Raw genomic sequence first — 15,705 nt, forward strand, 5'->3', positions numbered from 1 at the left:
AAAACACACAACTATTAAAAAAGTTTTATTTTCACAAACTGACCCAGAAACGCGATACTTGCTTTGTCATGCTTCATAAGCTATTACCCAACATACATTGTGACTACTTCATTTCCAGTCTTACAGGCCTTCTCACTGTGACCCGTATGGGGGCTTTCCCTAATAAGCTCTCCCATCGCAAGCTTGCTTTGTTGGAACTCCACAAGAAATGCATTTCTACATTTTTCCTTAGCTGTGCAAATTCCTTTTGCATATCGTGACGTCACGTAAAGTTGACGTCATACGTGATGAGGTCACCTTTGTCCCAAGCGTACAAACGTCTTTCACGCTGATTGTAATCCAGCTGGGTCAAAAATTGGTTTCTGGAAAAATGTGTAACTGGTAAAAATTCTGATAGGTGGCATATGGGGGTTAAATGTAAATTTTAACTTGTATTCATACATTGGTGACATGTTATTTGTTGATTTATACACGTGATAAAACGTCACCAACAATCATATTTTTATTTAGTCATAGAAAACGTGAGCATTTATGTATTTACTTTTATGCTTATGGGTATTTAAACCTGACACCGGTCTTATTCAAGTGTATCTTCCAAACGTACTTTGTATAGTATATAGTTGTATAGCGAGGCATGACTCTCAACATCATTATAAAGTATAGGACATGCTTGTACAGTGTTTACACCCCATGCATTGCCTGCTTGTGTTTATATAGCTTAGGATTTATACATAACCATATAGTAGCGTTACAGCTCCTGTACATTACACAGCATGCTTTGAAATTAAACACAACCTCTTCCACGTGCTTACTTGATTGTCATGGTTACGTTGGGTCTCAGGACTGAGTTGGTTTTCGTGTCAAAGGCGAAGTTAAGTGAGGTAGAATAGGAGTCGTATCGCTTTACAGCATACAAAATTCCTCCTGCAATAAATGCGTTCCCAGCCCATCGTTTGGTGTACGTTGTATTCCACACGCGCATCACCTGAAATTTTCAAACGTAAATGCACAGGTGCGTGTGTATTTGTTATTATAAACAAATGAATCTTCCAATGTATAACTACGTGTCAAAGGCTTCCTAAAGAAACGACCAATGTACGTCAGTTCAGATAGGGTATAAAAGTTCAGTTCATATTTTGTCCCAATCAAGCATTTTGACAAAGTATGTGTTTTGTTGCCAACACATTTATCATTGAGTTCATGTTAAAGCATTGGAGTAAATAATGTTAAGTGCAGACAGGGCCACTGTTTCGACCTAACAGGTCTCATTAGTGCAGCTTTGTTCTGACTACCCTATGGTTAATGGTGGCTGTATGGCGGGTGTCACCACAAAGTGAAAGTTTTACTTGGTTATTTAGACCATTTTATGTCACCTAAGCTGTACTGCTGAGACCTAACATGGCGGAACAGTGTCCACGTCCGCAGCTCATTTAAAATTATTAAAATCCCCGACCTTCAACGAATTGTCATCCAACCGACCAATAGATATGTTCCAGTCGTTCGCCTCTGTGGCGTAAATTACCCACAAACCCCCAGCGTCAGCGGTCAAGTCAAGGTCAGTGCTTCCCGCCCACTGGTAGGGACACATGTTGGCGAATCCCGCACCGGGAATTTCTTCTTCCAACAAAACTTTTCTCTGCTCGAAATTGTACTTCACCACTTTGTTGGTGTTGTACCTGAAAATTTGTTAATTTGATAATTTGTGAAAACTGTGAAAAAAGTCGAACACATTCCAAACCCTGTTTTAAACATGAAATGGTAAACTTTAAAGTCTATTATTTCGTCTTTGTGCCAATTTAAAAAACAATTTTTATTCGTGAAAAATCATAAATTTTATACAAAATCATGTGAACTTTGCAAATTATCCTTAAACGTAAATGTAACGAAGTAATAAATTGCTGAAGACTTTCACAAATTACCACAAACATACTTGCTGAAGTACAGATTTCCGTCCATAACCACGTGACCCGTTCCGCCCCAGTAGTAAGGCAGGAAGTGACGATCGAAGGTTGTTTCGTTTTCAAAGTCGGTGAAAATTTGAACCTGATTGTTTTTAACAAAATCCTCCATTACATAAATCATGTCATCGTTACGTTGTTGATCCTAAACAAGAAAAACCATTAGGGAGATTTGTGCATACGTTTTTGAACTCTACTGAACTACAATCTACGTCATATAAGAGAATAACAAAACAGGTAATTCCCCTCGAAATCGACAACCTTGACGAAGTACAACAGCAATTAACTTATTCTTACTTTCATCCAGGCACCGATTGGGTTTTGACTTTTTCTACGAACCGTCGGTTCCGCAATGGAAACGATCACATTGTGTGATTTGAATCCTTTCAATGTTTTGGGTTTTGTTCTACCTCCATGTGTTAACTTCCGTACTGACTTAGTAAATAACTTTTCCGTGGCCATATTTCTTGCAGTCGCACTTGTGTGTGGTGATGTCTGTGGATGTTAAAGTCACATTTTGATAGACATACATAATACAAACTATTTCCACATTAAAATTAAAATTAAAAGCAGCTTGTTAATTTATTTATAGTGAAAAACATCTTTCGCCGAATTAAAGCAGTTTCATTCCTAATAATACGACTAATACTGTAAGACAAACGCCAGTACATCACTAATGTTGACAGGATTGAGTCTGTGCAAGAGTTATGTATTTGCAGACCGACGTATGTAACTTATGTAAATTCGCCAATGTACATTGATTTGACATAGAGTTGCATTTAAAATACCTTCGAAGATGGCAAACCTACGGGGAGGTTAAATGAAATTTAAACACATGAGACTTACCATTGGTTGCGAAAAAGTGTAGTGATTAGTGCGAGGGGCAGATGTAACGTTTCTTCTTGCTTGCTTATAACGGGGATGTATCACTAGCGTCACCTCGTGGCCAACCGATCTCAGATAGTTGATTCCGAGAATACATAGGATGACAACGAAAGGACCGTAAATCGACATCAAACTCTGCAAAGCATTGTTTTATCGCGGTTTATCACAATTTTGCGTTGCACTGGTATATTTAAAATGCTTGCTTGGCAAAAAGGTCACCGTCTAGGTATTGGCGATTGTTTTTTAAATAGGCGTATAATTCCAGTCCAATTTAAATTAAGATGTTGTCATTGAGTCTACGCATTTTATGTACATACATGTTGAAAATGGTCAGCTTGCATTAAATTTCCACCGGAATTCTAACAGATCAAAAACAAAATAGGTTTACCCTTACGTGATGTTGTACCTTATTTTGTTTCTTTTTAACTATTTTTGACTTGATGTGGAGAACGATCTTTGTTTTACTCATAATTGCCTCAAGTTCTTGCAAAAAGCATGATCAAGGTATATCTCAATGACCTATCTTTTATATTACAAATTTCAGTAATTACGATACCTATACCAGCCAATAAAATATTGATTCTGGACAAACGGGAACTACCAATACACCGGGACACAGATTCGTCAGCATCCTTGATCCACATATAAGCTTGTGTAATGCAGAAATCTATACAAATATTAACGGTGAAAGGGTGTGAACTAAACAACCACCCGTTATTTTTAATTTGTTTACAGATTTCTACGTTACGTTGATTTATATGAGGATAAAGTCTGGCGAAAACCCGGTGTATCAGTATTTTCCAGGGCCAACGGCTCCAGAAAACTGTCAAGCAGATCAGCATGCAACTGCGTTGTCCGGTTACTCTCTCTGATGTGTTCTGTTATATTTAACCCCATATCTTATTTGTAGCAACACCATTCTGTACCAGCAACAAAACACAAGAAAACACAAATAAATGCTGTTATAGTCTCTCGCCTGTTCTGGTTACACTAGACTGTCGAGTGTGACGTAACAAACCCTGGGGCTATTCGCGCAATGTTATCTCTGTGTACATTCAAATCTATTATCTAAGAGCGCTAATAACCTCTTTAAACGGCGTTTATAACATTTGTGTTAGCAAAGAACAATTGGGAATTTTCCTGAATATCATAGAAAAGTTCGGGTGCTTTCCATTGCTTTGCAAAAAATTTTTTTACAACCCGATGCGTGGTTATGGTTAAGTTTTTTTTTTTTTTTACAAACTCTTTTAATTCTGATTAACGTATTTTTATTCTAATTTTGAAAACTGTTACATAAATTTTCGCCCAAAACAATAATTCATTTGTTTTCGAATGCAGCCACAAAAACGCGCGGAAATTTAAGCAATTATGACGTCACAGTGCGGGAGGCGAGGATTTTCTGCTGGGCGCGATTTTTGAATATCACTTACACGTGCAGTGCCGTTGCGAAGATTGAGAAGCGCCCTCGACGATGGAGAAAATACGAAGGTAATTATTTGACTGATAATCTTTTAGGCCGGCGCTGAGTAAGTACTTGCGTCGATGATTAGTTTACATCCATGCTTTTGATTTACCCAAATTAACTCACTACCGTAACTTTTGTCAACTTGGTTCAAGGAGCTTCTGTTTTTAAAAAGGAACTCTCTAAACGTTTAATTGTACTTGACTTTAAGGCACTAATCATACCTGTTTCTAGATGAATTGCCTGAAGTACTAATCATACCTCACTAAAGATGAATTGCATGAAGTAATAAAATAGGTGTACCATTGCAGAAAATGTCAGAATTTAGTCTTATTTTAAAACATGCTGGCATTTAAATGAGTGCAGTTTATTTTGGCTTGTCACACATTTGTGTATGTTTATAAAACTTGTATACCTTTTTATTGATGTAAATGTGTTTGTATACTTAACATGCACAGAAAGAGAATCAACAACTCACTGGAGCAGCTGAGAAAATTGCTCCCCTATTCTGTCAACATGAAGAAAGATATGGCGTCACTTCTGGAGCAAACTGTAGAATACATAAACATAATGCACACTGTTTTAAATGAAGATAAACCTGCTTGTCTGAACAAGGTGAAATAATAAAATGTAAAGTGGGAAGTTTTTAGTATGTACTTGTATGAAACTTGTAAAGTAATAATGGTTTGAGTTGTTCATATTGAAAGTATGCTTTGTAGGTTTATCTGTCTTACCGGCAAAAAACTGAACAAATTGAGACATTTAGAAAAAACTTTAAAAAAACAGCTGCAAAAAAGACAAAGTCTGAACCAGGGTCAGTATGAGAAGTAATGTAAATATATTGTACTTATTTTATAACCTAAGTCACTTGACCTGAATTACATGCAATCATTTTAAGGTGTTCATGGGGCCAGCCTTTTGGACAAAGTTCGCAACTGGACATAAATCCCTTTGGCAAGCACCCGGCCTGTATGTCAACTTCATATTATGACACAAACTGCATCAGCAATCCCATGTGGCAGCAACAAAAGATGCCAGACCCCTATTTGTTAAATCAGCCAACATACAGGTAACCACTTGAGGCTTTAATGATGTTTTAACAGTTTGGTTGGCAAAGTTGTTTGACTTTGCATTTATTTCAGTGGTCAGAGTAACAACCACTTTCTCTCGACCGCACCAACATCTTCCATTCACTCACGATCCGTTTACTATCCCCCATCTACAAAACATTGTAAGTCTTTTATATATTTGTTGTAAGTTTTGGTCAATGTGACTACTTTGTATGTATTTACTGTTACTATTGGTTTTAAAAGCAAGTTTTTGGCATCTTCAATTAAATGTTTTTAGTTGAGAATGAAGGTAACATTGCACAGACAAGAGAGATGCACTCAGGGGATGTTTCAAAATTAGGTTTGTGTGAAAGTCATAATGGAAAATGTATTGTTACGCATTGCAATATTAATTTAGCAGTACAACCAACGTCTAAACCAGAGAGCTGGCAGCTTGTGTCCTCTTCAATATCTTCACCACAAATGCCAAATGTATTAAGCAACATAAATTCACCCAATGACCAGGTAAAAGTAAAGCCAACATATTTCCGAGAAGTTGACAAGGTTTTTGACATCAATATTCATTACCAGCCTTATTTTTAGCTCATTATTGTTTTTTAACAAGACACCTAAGAAACCATCTGTAAGCAGTTAAAGGGCAATGTTTATAAAAAATTTTCTTGTGGATAAAATAACTAGAAATCTTAACTTTAGTAAATTAGGTAATTTATCGGTGAGAATATTTGGAGAAATATTGCAACACTTACTTTTTAGACAAATTGCAAACCTGAAATCTTTCAAGGTAGCAATGGTAAGTTATTGTCAGAAGCCTTGTATGTATTTTATTAACGACCTTTTTACCAGGAGAATGGAGCCATCCAATTATCAACAATTCACCCCCAAAGCTTGCCACAGGTTCGGGAAAAAACGAAACCTTGTATTTTAAGGTCTATTTAATGCTTTTATATTTGCAGATGACGCCAGAAAAACTCAGCCAGAGTATTACGATGGTATGTTTAACACTTTGTTTGAACTCCAAACCATAGTGACATGTTAACATCAACATTTCTTACAGAGAATAATAATGCAACGTTGCCATGTCTTGATAAATCAGGTCAGTTTTGAAAAATGTTTTTTTCAAAAGTTTTAAACAGGCATTTCATTTCAGAGGAGTCAAAGTCTATGATAGAAACTTCTCAATGTCCCGTGGTAAGTTTCAATGATAACCCGAAAGTTGTTATAAATATGTTGCTTTTAAAATATGTTGCAGGACACAAGTAAAACCATATCCAGTAATTCTCACATAAGTTTTACAGATGGTGATGTTAAGTGTAGTTCACCACACACAAACAAAGCTGGTAGGTGGAAAAATTGTTCTATTGAGATCAGATCTGTTTAACCTTTTTGGCACCATGAAACCCTCAAAGCAAATGTTGCAAAACCCCCATTGTAAAAAACTTGTCAAATAGAAAGGAAACATGCATTTTGCCCCAACACGCTCTCCACACATTATTGCACTGTGGTTTGACATAATATTTCAGTGTACTGCTTCAGTATTTAATGTTGTTAATGACTTGAAACCCTAAAGATGGGAGTGCTTCCCTGAACACCAGTCAGTTTATGAACCTGTTTTACTGCTGCTCAAAATCTATCGACTGTTGATTGAACCATTTTGTTGACAGTTTCAACGCCAGAAATTTACTTTTCAAGCAGTGATGCCAACAGCCTGTAAGTTTACATCAGAATACATCAAACTGTGATAAATTAATCGACGTACTTTTGTCAAAAGGTGTGCATTGTACGGTGGGTTTGGTTCATGGAATTCACTCCCACCTTTGAGTTTAAACCCAAACTACTTGACAGCTACGACCCAACACCAAGTTTTGCCAAATGATATCAACCAAGAGACAAGTGTGTTTCATTTTATATTTTTTTAATTCATCACGAAGTTATATTATATAATAGATATTTATTCTGTCACAATGTCACATATTAAAAAGTAACTTTGAACTATCAATAAAAAAATTAATTAATTTGAACAGTAAAATACCCAAACACAAACTGACCATGTTTGTGTCACTACCAATAATACAAAGCTTGTGAGTAAAAGTTGTGGAAAATTTACAACAATTTGTGTAAAAAGTACAATATATGTGATAATTGCAAAATAAAAGTTTTGTGTCAAATCTTTCAGGTCCAGCTCAGAGAACTGTGGACAACTGACAGAAATCGCTTCACACATCTCACCCTATTTCATCACTTTTGTGTTGTCGATTTGTTTTGTTATTTTTCTTATTTTAAGTCTGGAGTTGATGCTCCTAGATATGATCGTAACGAAGCCATTGTTGATTTCACGAGTTTCACATCAATCAACTCCCGTTTCAATCTCACGTGGGCTTCGTACCTATACACACTATATTGTTATGCATCTTTTCAGTATTACTTTTTCTTGCAAAATGATTTTGTTTTTTACAATCATTTCTTTTGACACTGTTTTTTTGGGTGTGTACCAACTTCTTAGGATGAATGATTCTTGGCATCAATTACACAAAAATGATTTATATTTATGCTTATTTCATCATGACTCAGCATTTAATAGGTATAATTGGAAATAGATTTGAGGATATCACAACATTAAGTAACAGGAAAATATGAAAAGTGAACTGGTGTGGGTTGGCTTTTCACCCACCACATCGATGTTAACCCATAAAGTGCTCATGTTTGCAAGTCGTGTTTGAGGTTGTACAGAAATGTAATAACCACCTGTGGCATCCTCCGAATGAATAATAATAATCCCCACCAAGCCTTCCTTTAATCCACATCACATCTATTGGAGGAACATCTTTTTGAAGGTTTGTGTCCTTGATTTAAAAAAAGGGCAATAAGGTATTATACACGTCTGCTAAATAATGCTGACCTAAATAGCATCTAGTAGTTTGTCAACATGTTAATTTGTTTTACTAAATCCTGTATGCAAAGTTACCTCAAGCGTTTTCATCAAGGATTGCACTTTCTCTTCGTTCAACTCTGAGGGGAAAGGTCTGGTTAAAAACTTGATGGGCATTGTATGAACTTCGGAGATATGATCACTGTGAATGCTTGTAATGTCACTGTATTCAGACTGTTCGAAAATAAGTGTGTTACTGTTAATGGACGGAATTATAGGCAAATAATCTTACCGACATGCTGGCTGTCGAAACTGTGTTCAGTGCAGATGTACGCAGAATAGTCCTACTGAACACTGCACTGTAAAATAATGACGATAACATCCTCGAACAAATGTAAACTAAAAAGTGGTCATGCTTGATTAATGACAGCTGGGCCAGGTCAGGCGTGTCAACGGCTTCACAAAAATATTCCAAATTGAAATATGAACAAAAACATCAAACAAGAAAAACAAGCCTGTAAGAATGTGGAATAACAATAACATTTTATTAGTAAAAGAAGTATTTAAATTTAGCAATACTGAAGCAAAGTGAATCCGGTGTGTCTGTTTTTACGATTTCTATAGTTGCCAGAAAGCGGCGACGCACGTGCGTTTTGTTTTGTTTATATGTTCTTGAACTGCTGGGAAATGTTTAAATCTACATGGTCAAGTCTCCCAGTTACTGCTTTGCATCTTAGCGACAAGCGTTTTTACTCTGGTAACCTGAACACTGAAAATTCTTGTGCTAAAAGTTCAACTTTGTTTGTATTTAATTGCAGGTTGTGGAGGCGAATTACACGTGTATTCTTGCACTGATGAAAGACCAAGATTTCTCAAAAAGTTTCCGATTTTTAACCATTCAGTGATTCATGGAATAAAGGTGATGTACCTGAAATTTATTTTGTATGATTATATTGAAAACATGGAATAGGAAAATATAATATTCTGATCTTTTCTTTTCAAACACTGATATGCCCACCATCAGTGACATAAATTAACTAAGTTGTGACCAAGTGGACAACATAATGCAGAGAAAAGCAAAACAAAATTGAAACTTTATTGTCAATTGTGATTTAGTGTTAGCAATGTTGTGTTTTGTACAGAGTTTCACTGCTTGCGAAACAAGGTTTCTTCTTGTCTTTGGTGGAAAGCAACTGGCTGTGTTGCAGCCTGATGACCAAGGTGATTGTGTTACCATGCAAATAATTTTAAAAGAAACACAATAAACACTTGTATGTTTCTTCTGTAGAGATTATTATATCTCGTCAATACAAGTCACAGGACTGGATATGGGATGCCCAGTCATTGAATATTGGGTAAAAATTCGTTTATCTGTTGCCACTCATTCAATGTTGTATTTAATTACTAATATTTGTAGCACAGAGCTAGCCATTGCATTGGCTCACAACGCATGCATTCTGTACAATTGGAAAGATGGTGTGGTGATAGAAGAAATTCATTGCTCTGTGAAGTGTATTTTGTATTCAGCCACACTAATTGGAAGGTGTTTATCTCTGTAAACTAATCTTTAAATGTTTAGGATGTTTCTGTTTTGAAAGTGTTGTTAAAAGTCTGTTAATAATTATTGGCATGTACTTTTGCTAACCCCAAAAAAATTTAACCTAAGCTCACTTAAATTTTTTTCAAGTGAGTTATTGTAAAACACCTAAGAATTTTGAAACAAACCACAGTTGTAATCGTCAAGTAAACAAGATTTTTTTATCCTGCACACTTTTAGGGTTTGGAAAGACATTATTTTTTATGCTGGAACAGTATTCAATCATATAGTAGTATGGTCACCGGGGGCAGGCAAGAGCCATGAGCGTGTTCAGCCACATAATGAGATTGCTGGCCATGATGGTGTAATATTTGACATATGTTACAGCAGGAAGTATCAGGTATTGTTTACATGTAGTATATGAAGTTGTATTTATTTCCTGTACAAGTAAGAAAAACATCTTGAATTTGGAACAATTTCAGCTTCTTGTTTCTGCTTCCGATGACCGAAGTGTCAGAATCTGGAAACACTCATCAACAAGTACCAAGATGACCACATCATGTGCTTGTGTTATGTATGGACATGAGGCCAGGATTTGGAAAGTTAGGTTGCTGGAAAATGGTACGTATCAAACTAAGTGACCGCAGTTGTTATGATGTTGTGATAAATAAACTAAGCTGATTTATTTTATGTAGATATTTTGCTACATGCATTGAAACATCTGCAATTTTTTTTAATGAAAGATTTTATTATAAAGTTTGTATTTATCTCACTATAAATACAAAATGTAGTCAAGTTGATCATATGAATAAATTACAATCGGATTTAAATTGACAGTTTATTTCTGTTTGTGTTTGACAGGTGACCAACCGTATGTAATCAGTATTTCAGAAGATGGGTTTTGTATTGTGTGGATTCTCTCCAACCTTCAAAATGCAAATACGATTGATTTCAGCGTTGCTAAGAAGATTAACCTGCATAGCAACCTTTTGAGTTTTTGCTTCGATGACAAAGGTAGCATTTGCAATATGTTTAAAATAACTTTCTAAATGATATGCATGTTTATTTTACTTGTTGTAAAAAACTTTACCATACATTTAGGTAAATTTGCTGTTGGTTGTGGCAATGGCGCCATCTACTGGCTTGATTTAAAAGAGACTGTTTCCCAAATTCAAAGTCAAGCAATTGCTGCTTCCAGTCAAGGTAGCACACATCATATGCACTTAATATTGAGCTTCACATTATAGCCAACAAAACTATGGGTTGTACTCGCTATTGATCAAAGAGGGTAAAATATGACAATATGAGTAGAACTACTGTCTGTTTTCCTTGCTTTGCTGAGTGACAAAGTTTTTAATTTCTATTCTTTTATAATTTGTGAACATAATATTGCATCAGGATTTACTCATGACTTGTTTAATTAACAAAAATAACTTGTGATAAAAAAGTTACAATTCAAGTGTAGAATGTAGGAGACATCATATATGTATTTATACAGCCCATAATAGTTGAAGATGTGTAACCTCTTTGGGTGCATGCAGGTGATTATGGAACTCCAAAGGTTGTAAAGTTGTGGTCTTATGGTGATCGTTCTGTGCTCCTATACACAGACAAAGGATTTCTGTTGGCTTACTGCCTCAGAACTAAAATATGGAAAGTGATCTATAATTTGCCCGACTATGGTTCTTACGCAGTAATGTCATTATCAGAATGCCAATCATTGGTTGCCGTTGGTAACACAAAAGGTAAACTGCTCTTTTTATAATTTGCAATATTTTTTTGCATAAAACATTGAAATGGTTAAATTTCTTACAAAAATCACAAAATTTAATTTCTCCTGTTATATTCTGTCAGGTTCCGTGGTTGTCCTTCAAATTACTACAGATTTGAAGGCAAAAGTTGTTGACGAAGTGGCAGATTTTGATGGAAAAGTTCAGAGAATATCTTGGTGTGGAAGGGATATGTTTGTTTCTGGTGAGTAACCTCTTTGCCAAAGTATGTTTGGAATCCATTAGATTCCTGTTGGTTGGCTGCAGTGTGCGTCAAGGCATTTGTTTTTTACAAAAAAACTGTATCAATTCAAATTTTCCAAGACCTTAAATGTTTTAAACAGCAGCGAATTATATATTTTTGATATCATTTGTATTCTATTGTTTTAGGTCCAAATGGCTATGTTTTCTGGTATCAAGTGAGCCACGAGATAATAAAAATTACTTCATTTATTCTTCCCCAAGCCAAGCACAGGTGGCACATGGCAGTTATGGTTTCGAAATCACAAAACACAGTTATTTGTGGTGACAGAAGAGGTTCCATTCATTTGTTTAGTAAAGGTATATTAAAAAAACAGTGCTCGAATAATATTGGCTGTTCGTGCTGAAATTATTTTATTTCTGATTTAATCAAGCGTACTGGTCATATTGACTCTTATGGTTGTAACCTGTGCATTAGCTACATATAATAATTATTGATTGTATTTAAAAAATTATGTGAACCTTAATATTATTGTACACAACCAATGCACTTTACTATGATTAATTTACTTTTAATTCCCTGTGTTTGTAATGCACTTATATTGCAGACCAGCAGACCCCAGTAAGTACAGTACACGGGGTTCATGGCAAGAATGGAGTAACGTCAATTTCTGAACAATCAGGAATATTTGTAAGCACGGGAAGGGATGGATATTGGAGAAGGTTTCATGTCGTTGATGACACAATACAAATTCTCACTCAACACAGAGCCTCACAGGTTATAATGGCAACTATTTGAAACAGTAGTTCTGAACCTTTTTGCTGGGAACCGCTTTTTGTATACTGTAATTGTTAACCACAAGTTGATTAACAGGGGATGGATTGGTTGGAAAAGGTTGAATTTGACCACACGCAAAACCTTTATGTCTGTGGGTTTCGCGGGAATAAATTCATTGTGTGGAGCAAGAAATCAGGTCTGAAACTATTTGTTTAAATAATTTACTTCATCAATAATGAAAACATTCCAGTGAAACATTAGCATTGGTGCCATACCAAGAAGAATCCTACCTAGGAAATCTTTAGGATATTTACTTCTAAACGAAATTATGTGCAAGCAAATTAGCCAATAATGATCATAAATGCACACTGTGTCAAACTATCACCCAAAATTATATCCAACACACTTGGAATTGGTCTGTGTGTTTTAAGCTGTGTGATCTTTATGTTTAGGAGATGAAATGTTTTCTGCTGCTTGTGGTGGGTGTCACAGATCATGGGATTTTTCCTCATCAATGTCAAAGTTTGTGTTTCTCAAAGCAAGTCAACTCAACATTGTGGAGGTATTGAACCCTTATTACAGTTGTGTAATAAAAAATGCTGCATAACTCTTGGTTGTTTAAAAGCCAAAGCTGTTAAAGGAGAAACCATTGCATACAAGTTAAGATCCCAAATAACACCAGTTAAAAAGGCAATGTATTTTGTGGGACAGAAACATAGATTGGGGTGGTTTTGTTTTGGTCAATACTAACATATTTATAGGCAATAAAGTACACACTAAAAATGATCTAAATCTTGGGTAGACAAGCTATGTTTTCATACAAGAAATGCTGCTTTTCATATTTGTCTCAATATTATGTTTTTCTGTCGATAGATTCCATCAAATGTGTTCAAGGAATCCATTGTCGAAAGTGGATTTCACAATCTCCAGATAAATTGTGTTCGATTTATTGCCTCATATACAGTGCAAGGGAACAGAGTTGACATTATTGCAACTGCCGGGGAGGACACTAAAGTCATAATAACGAGTCTCGTGGAATGCAAAGAAAATTCCATTGTAAGTTGTTTTGTTGTGAAGAAAACTGCTTGTGTTCTGTTTGGAAACATTATTCCAATGATTTGAAAGATCCTTGTTTAACATTTCAGTGTTATTTCTGTCCAGGAGCTTTGAGTCAAAAAAATAAGATCAATCCATTGGTGCAAAAATACTGGGACCAAAAAACTTTAAATAGAAAAGACAAAGCTAAGATGCTGCTTATTGACATGAGAGCAAAAATTTTGAACACAACTGTGCTCGTCACCAGTGAATAGCATGTCAGTTGGTAGCATCTTTGCTTTGGCATTTTTATTTGGAGTTTTAAAATCCACGTTCCATATTTTAGTGGTAATTTCTGTCCATGCGCTATTGCTTAATTTTATATCTTTAGTCATCTTTACATCTGCAACAGGCTACAGTCCTTCATACAATAGATGACCATCTATCAAATGTTCGGGCTATCTGTGTTTTGTCGATGCATGATAATGAGATGTTCAAAGAAGTGTTAATGTTCACGGCTGGGGGAAGAGCATTGCTGAATGTTTATAAAGTTTGTGTAAAGAAAGATGATTTTCCAAGCACTGTGAGTTTGATGGATAAAATTTGAGAAATCAATTGTTACTAAGCATGTTTTAAGTTTAGCTCTTTGAAATATTTTGAGTTGCGCTGCTGTCTGACAGATGAGTATTCTCCTAACATTGTTTACAAGCTTGTGTAACCTTTTAATATAGTTGTTTGTACTTTCAGTCCACCTGTTGTTTGGAGCACAGGGCAATGTATAGAAATGTTACAGAACAGGACATGAGATTCATGGATGTAACAGCTTGGCGATCAGGTAAAAACATAATTGCCAAAACCCCATCACTGAGACACTGCGAGACCAAACTTGCTAAATTAAAATGCTTGCGTTGTAAATTAGCAACATATTGTGATTCGGTCTGTGGTATAACATTTTTACTGACATGGAAATTAATATTTTGATAACTGGCCTTGAACTGGGTTCATGCACTGAATACGTTAGGTTCAAATCCTGCCGTAAAAAAATAGAGTCTGACGCTGATGTTAGAAAAATGTAGAATACCGGGTGATTTATTAGAATTTTGTGAAAAAACTACGACGGAAAAACAACAAAAAATGAGAAATTCAGTCTTTTTGAACAGATGACGGTTTCCACGAGGTGGCGGTAGCGTGCTCGGACGGAAGGATGCGAATTTTTCGATTGGAGGATAGAAATCTTACAGTGATTAGTAAGTAGCGTTAAAATGTGTTCAATAGAGCGTGAAATTATGAAAAAAATTATCAAAATCGTGTAAATTTGACACTTGCTGATATGTGTATCTCTGCATGACTTAAAGAATTTTTGTGGCTGTTGTTCGTATTGTAGTAAGTTACACATATGCAATATCCCGTTCTCGAGGAAGATATCTGCAATTTAAATAGTTGGGAGGTAGAAGGACGTGATCACGCGATTGTGGAATTGATAAAAAGTGGATGCGGCGATTTGAGGAGTGACGTCATCGATTAAGGAACGTTTATATCTTTGCGCATCGATTTTGACTGCGTTTGTAGAATACACGTGATGCATGCGAATAAATGATGACGCGGTTGCTATGGTAACAAACAACGGTTCAAAGGACTTGTAGCGATCGATTGAAACGAAATGCAACAAGTAAAAATGTGGTGCTTTTCGACATAATCCCGACAAGCTTGAAAACATGCACGTCTCAATGTAAATAACTGGCAACAATTTGAGCAAAAGCGAGGTTGCGAACACACGAAAATCTTTCCTGATTTCTATCATAAGGAACATATACGATTTCTATCCGCAGGTCAATCTCACGACACGGGTCACTGCTTTCTTGTCACGTCACGCTTGGATGGTTACATCGTTGCCGGAGCAACGGACGGTTTCTTGCGCGTTATGACGCCGACAATGGATGAGGCGGGGCGGTTGAGGAGGAACCAGTCGGGCGTGAACGCTCTCGGCATCGGTCACGTGACTCTGGGAGGAAAGAGACGCTGTTGCTTGGCAACGGGTGGCGACGACAACTCGATTATGGTGTCGATTGTGAATTTTGCTGTGGGGGGCTTGAAGGAAATGGGGGGATGCACAGTGGCGGACGCTCATGCCACTCAGGTCACAG

General features: G+C 36.2%; 5 protein-coding genes across 5 annotated transcripts; 3 read left to right on the forward strand and 2 right to left on the reverse strand.

Annotated features, from left to right (window-relative positions):
• Nucleotides 1-226: 226 nt before the first annotated feature.
• Nucleotides 227-3,312, reverse strand: LOC145914672 (noelin-2-like). Its single transcript, XM_083002488.1, has 7 exons — nucleotides 3,250-3,312; nucleotides 2,805-2,978; nucleotides 2,256-2,453; nucleotides 1,931-2,103; nucleotides 1,454-1,676; nucleotides 813-985; nucleotides 227-362 (listed from the first exon to the last, which is right to left on the reverse strand). The coding sequence occupies exons 1-7, from the start codon at nucleotides 3,310-3,312 to the stop codon at nucleotides 263-265; spliced, it is 1,104 nt and encodes a 367-aa protein (XP_082858614.1). The 3' UTR covers nucleotides 227-262.
• A 1,002-nt stretch (nucleotides 3,313-4,314) lies between these two features.
• On the forward strand, nucleotides 4,315-7,577 carry LOC145914673 (uncharacterized). Its single transcript, XM_083002489.1, has 16 exons — nucleotides 4,315-4,331; nucleotides 4,764-4,920; nucleotides 5,025-5,119; nucleotides 5,204-5,374; nucleotides 5,448-5,536; nucleotides 5,653-5,715; nucleotides 5,773-5,879; nucleotides 6,129-6,165; nucleotides 6,219-6,269; nucleotides 6,329-6,364; nucleotides 6,430-6,468; nucleotides 6,523-6,563; nucleotides 6,625-6,712; nucleotides 7,037-7,082; nucleotides 7,144-7,265; nucleotides 7,549-7,577. The coding sequence occupies exons 1-16, from the start codon at nucleotides 4,315-4,317 to the stop codon at nucleotides 7,575-7,577; spliced, it is 1,188 nt and encodes a 395-aa protein (XP_082858615.1).
• LOC145913984 (sulfiredoxin-1-like) lies at nucleotides 7,293-8,629 on the reverse strand. Its single transcript, XM_083001755.1, has 4 exons — nucleotides 8,534-8,629; nucleotides 8,338-8,475; nucleotides 8,118-8,215; nucleotides 7,293-7,758 (listed from the first exon to the last, which is right to left on the reverse strand). Exons 1-4 carry the CDS (start codon nucleotides 8,621-8,623, stop codon nucleotides 7,647-7,649), a joined length of 438 nt encoding a protein of 145 aa, XP_082857881.1. The 5' UTR covers nucleotides 8,624-8,629; the 3' UTR covers nucleotides 7,293-7,646.
• A 299-nt stretch (nucleotides 8,630-8,928) lies between these two features.
• Nucleotides 8,929-9,800, forward strand: LOC145914674 (tRNA (34-2'-O)-methyltransferase regulator WDR6-like). The gene is made up of 5 exons (XM_083002490.1): nucleotides 8,929-8,998; nucleotides 9,060-9,160; nucleotides 9,384-9,462; nucleotides 9,530-9,596; nucleotides 9,659-9,800. The coding sequence occupies exons 1-5, from the start codon at nucleotides 8,929-8,931 to the stop codon at nucleotides 9,798-9,800; spliced, it is 459 nt and encodes a 152-aa protein (XP_082858616.1).
• A 276-nt stretch (nucleotides 9,801-10,076) lies between these two features.
• LOC145914755 (tRNA (34-2'-O)-methyltransferase regulator WDR6-like) lies at nucleotides 10,077-15,409 on the forward strand. The gene is made up of 14 exons (XM_083002593.1): nucleotides 10,077-10,178; nucleotides 10,261-10,399; nucleotides 10,640-10,792; nucleotides 10,880-10,981; nucleotides 11,320-11,523; nucleotides 11,633-11,752; nucleotides 11,938-12,108; nucleotides 12,357-12,526; nucleotides 12,623-12,722; nucleotides 12,979-13,088; nucleotides 13,400-13,582; nucleotides 13,974-14,144; nucleotides 14,309-14,396; nucleotides 14,722-15,409. The coding sequence occupies exons 2-14, from the start codon at nucleotides 10,327-10,329 to the stop codon at nucleotides 14,814-14,816; spliced, it is 1,740 nt and encodes a 579-aa protein (XP_082858719.1). The 5' UTR covers nucleotides 10,077-10,178; nucleotides 10,261-10,326; the 3' UTR covers nucleotides 14,817-15,409.
• The last annotated feature ends 296 nt before the right edge of the window (nucleotides 15,410-15,705 follow it).

Source organism: Ascidia mentula, chromosome 9 (assembly GCF_947561715.1).
Source record: "Ascidia mentula chromosome 9, kaAscMent1.1, whole genome shotgun sequence".
NCBI lineage: Eukaryota > Metazoa > Chordata > Ascidiacea > Phlebobranchia > Ascidiidae > Ascidia > Ascidia mentula.

Bases quoted from the DNA above. Each gene is read 5' to 3' on its own strand.
- LOC145914674 (XM_083002490.1), top strand. From the start codon at position 8,929: ATGTTTAAATCTACATGGTCAAGTCTCCCAGTTACTGCTTTGCATCTT. The intron at 8,999-9,059 runs GTAACCTGAACA...ATTTAATTGCAG, and splicing joins CGACAAGCGTTTTTACTCTG to GTTGTGGAGGCGAATTACAC. The intron at 9,463-9,529 runs GTGATTGTGTTA...TTTCTTCTGTAG, and splicing joins GTTGCAGCCTGATGACCAAG to AGATTATTATATCTCGTCAA.
- LOC145913984 (XM_083001755.1), bottom strand. From the start codon at position 8,623: ATGTTATCGTCATTATTTTACAGTGCAGTGTTCAGTAGGACTATTCTG. The intron at 8,216-8,337 runs GTAACTTTGCAT...TTTTAAATCAAG, and splicing joins CCTTGATGAAAACGCTTGAG to GACACAAACCTTCAAAAAGA. The intron at 7,759-8,117 runs GTGGTTATTACA...TAGTGTGTATAG, and splicing joins TCATTCGGAGGATGCCACAG to GTACGAAGCCCACGTGAGAT.
- LOC145914673 (XM_083002489.1), top strand. The intron at 5,537-5,652 runs GTAAGTCTTTTA...AAATGTTTTTAG, and splicing joins TCCCCCATCTACAAAACATT to TTGAGAATGAAGGTAACATT. The intron at 6,469-6,522 runs GTCAGTTTTGAA...ATTTCATTTCAG, and splicing joins GCCATGTCTTGATAAATCAG to AGGAGTCAAAGTCTATGATA.
- LOC145914672 (XM_083002488.1), bottom strand. From the start codon at position 3,312: ATGAGTAAAACAAAGATCGTTCTCCACATCAAGTCAAAAATAGTTAAA. The intron at 2,454-2,804 runs GTAAGTCTCATG...TAACATCCACAG, and splicing joins ACACTTTTTCGCAACCAATG to ACATCACCACACACAAGTGC. The intron at 2,104-2,255 runs GTAAGAATAAGT...TTTCTTGTTTAG, and splicing joins CAATCGGTGCCTGGATGAAA to GATCAACAACGTAACGATGA.
- LOC145914755 (XM_083002593.1), top strand. From the start codon at position 10,327: ATGACCACATCATGTGCTTGTGTTATGTATGGACATGAGGCCAGGATT. The intron at 10,793-10,879 runs GTAGCATTTGCA...CCATACATTTAG, and splicing joins TTTTTGCTTCGATGACAAAG to GTAAATTTGCTGTTGGTTGT. The intron at 10,982-11,319 runs GTAGCACACATC...GGGTGCATGCAG, and splicing joins AATTGCTGCTTCCAGTCAAG to GTGATTATGGAACTCCAAAG.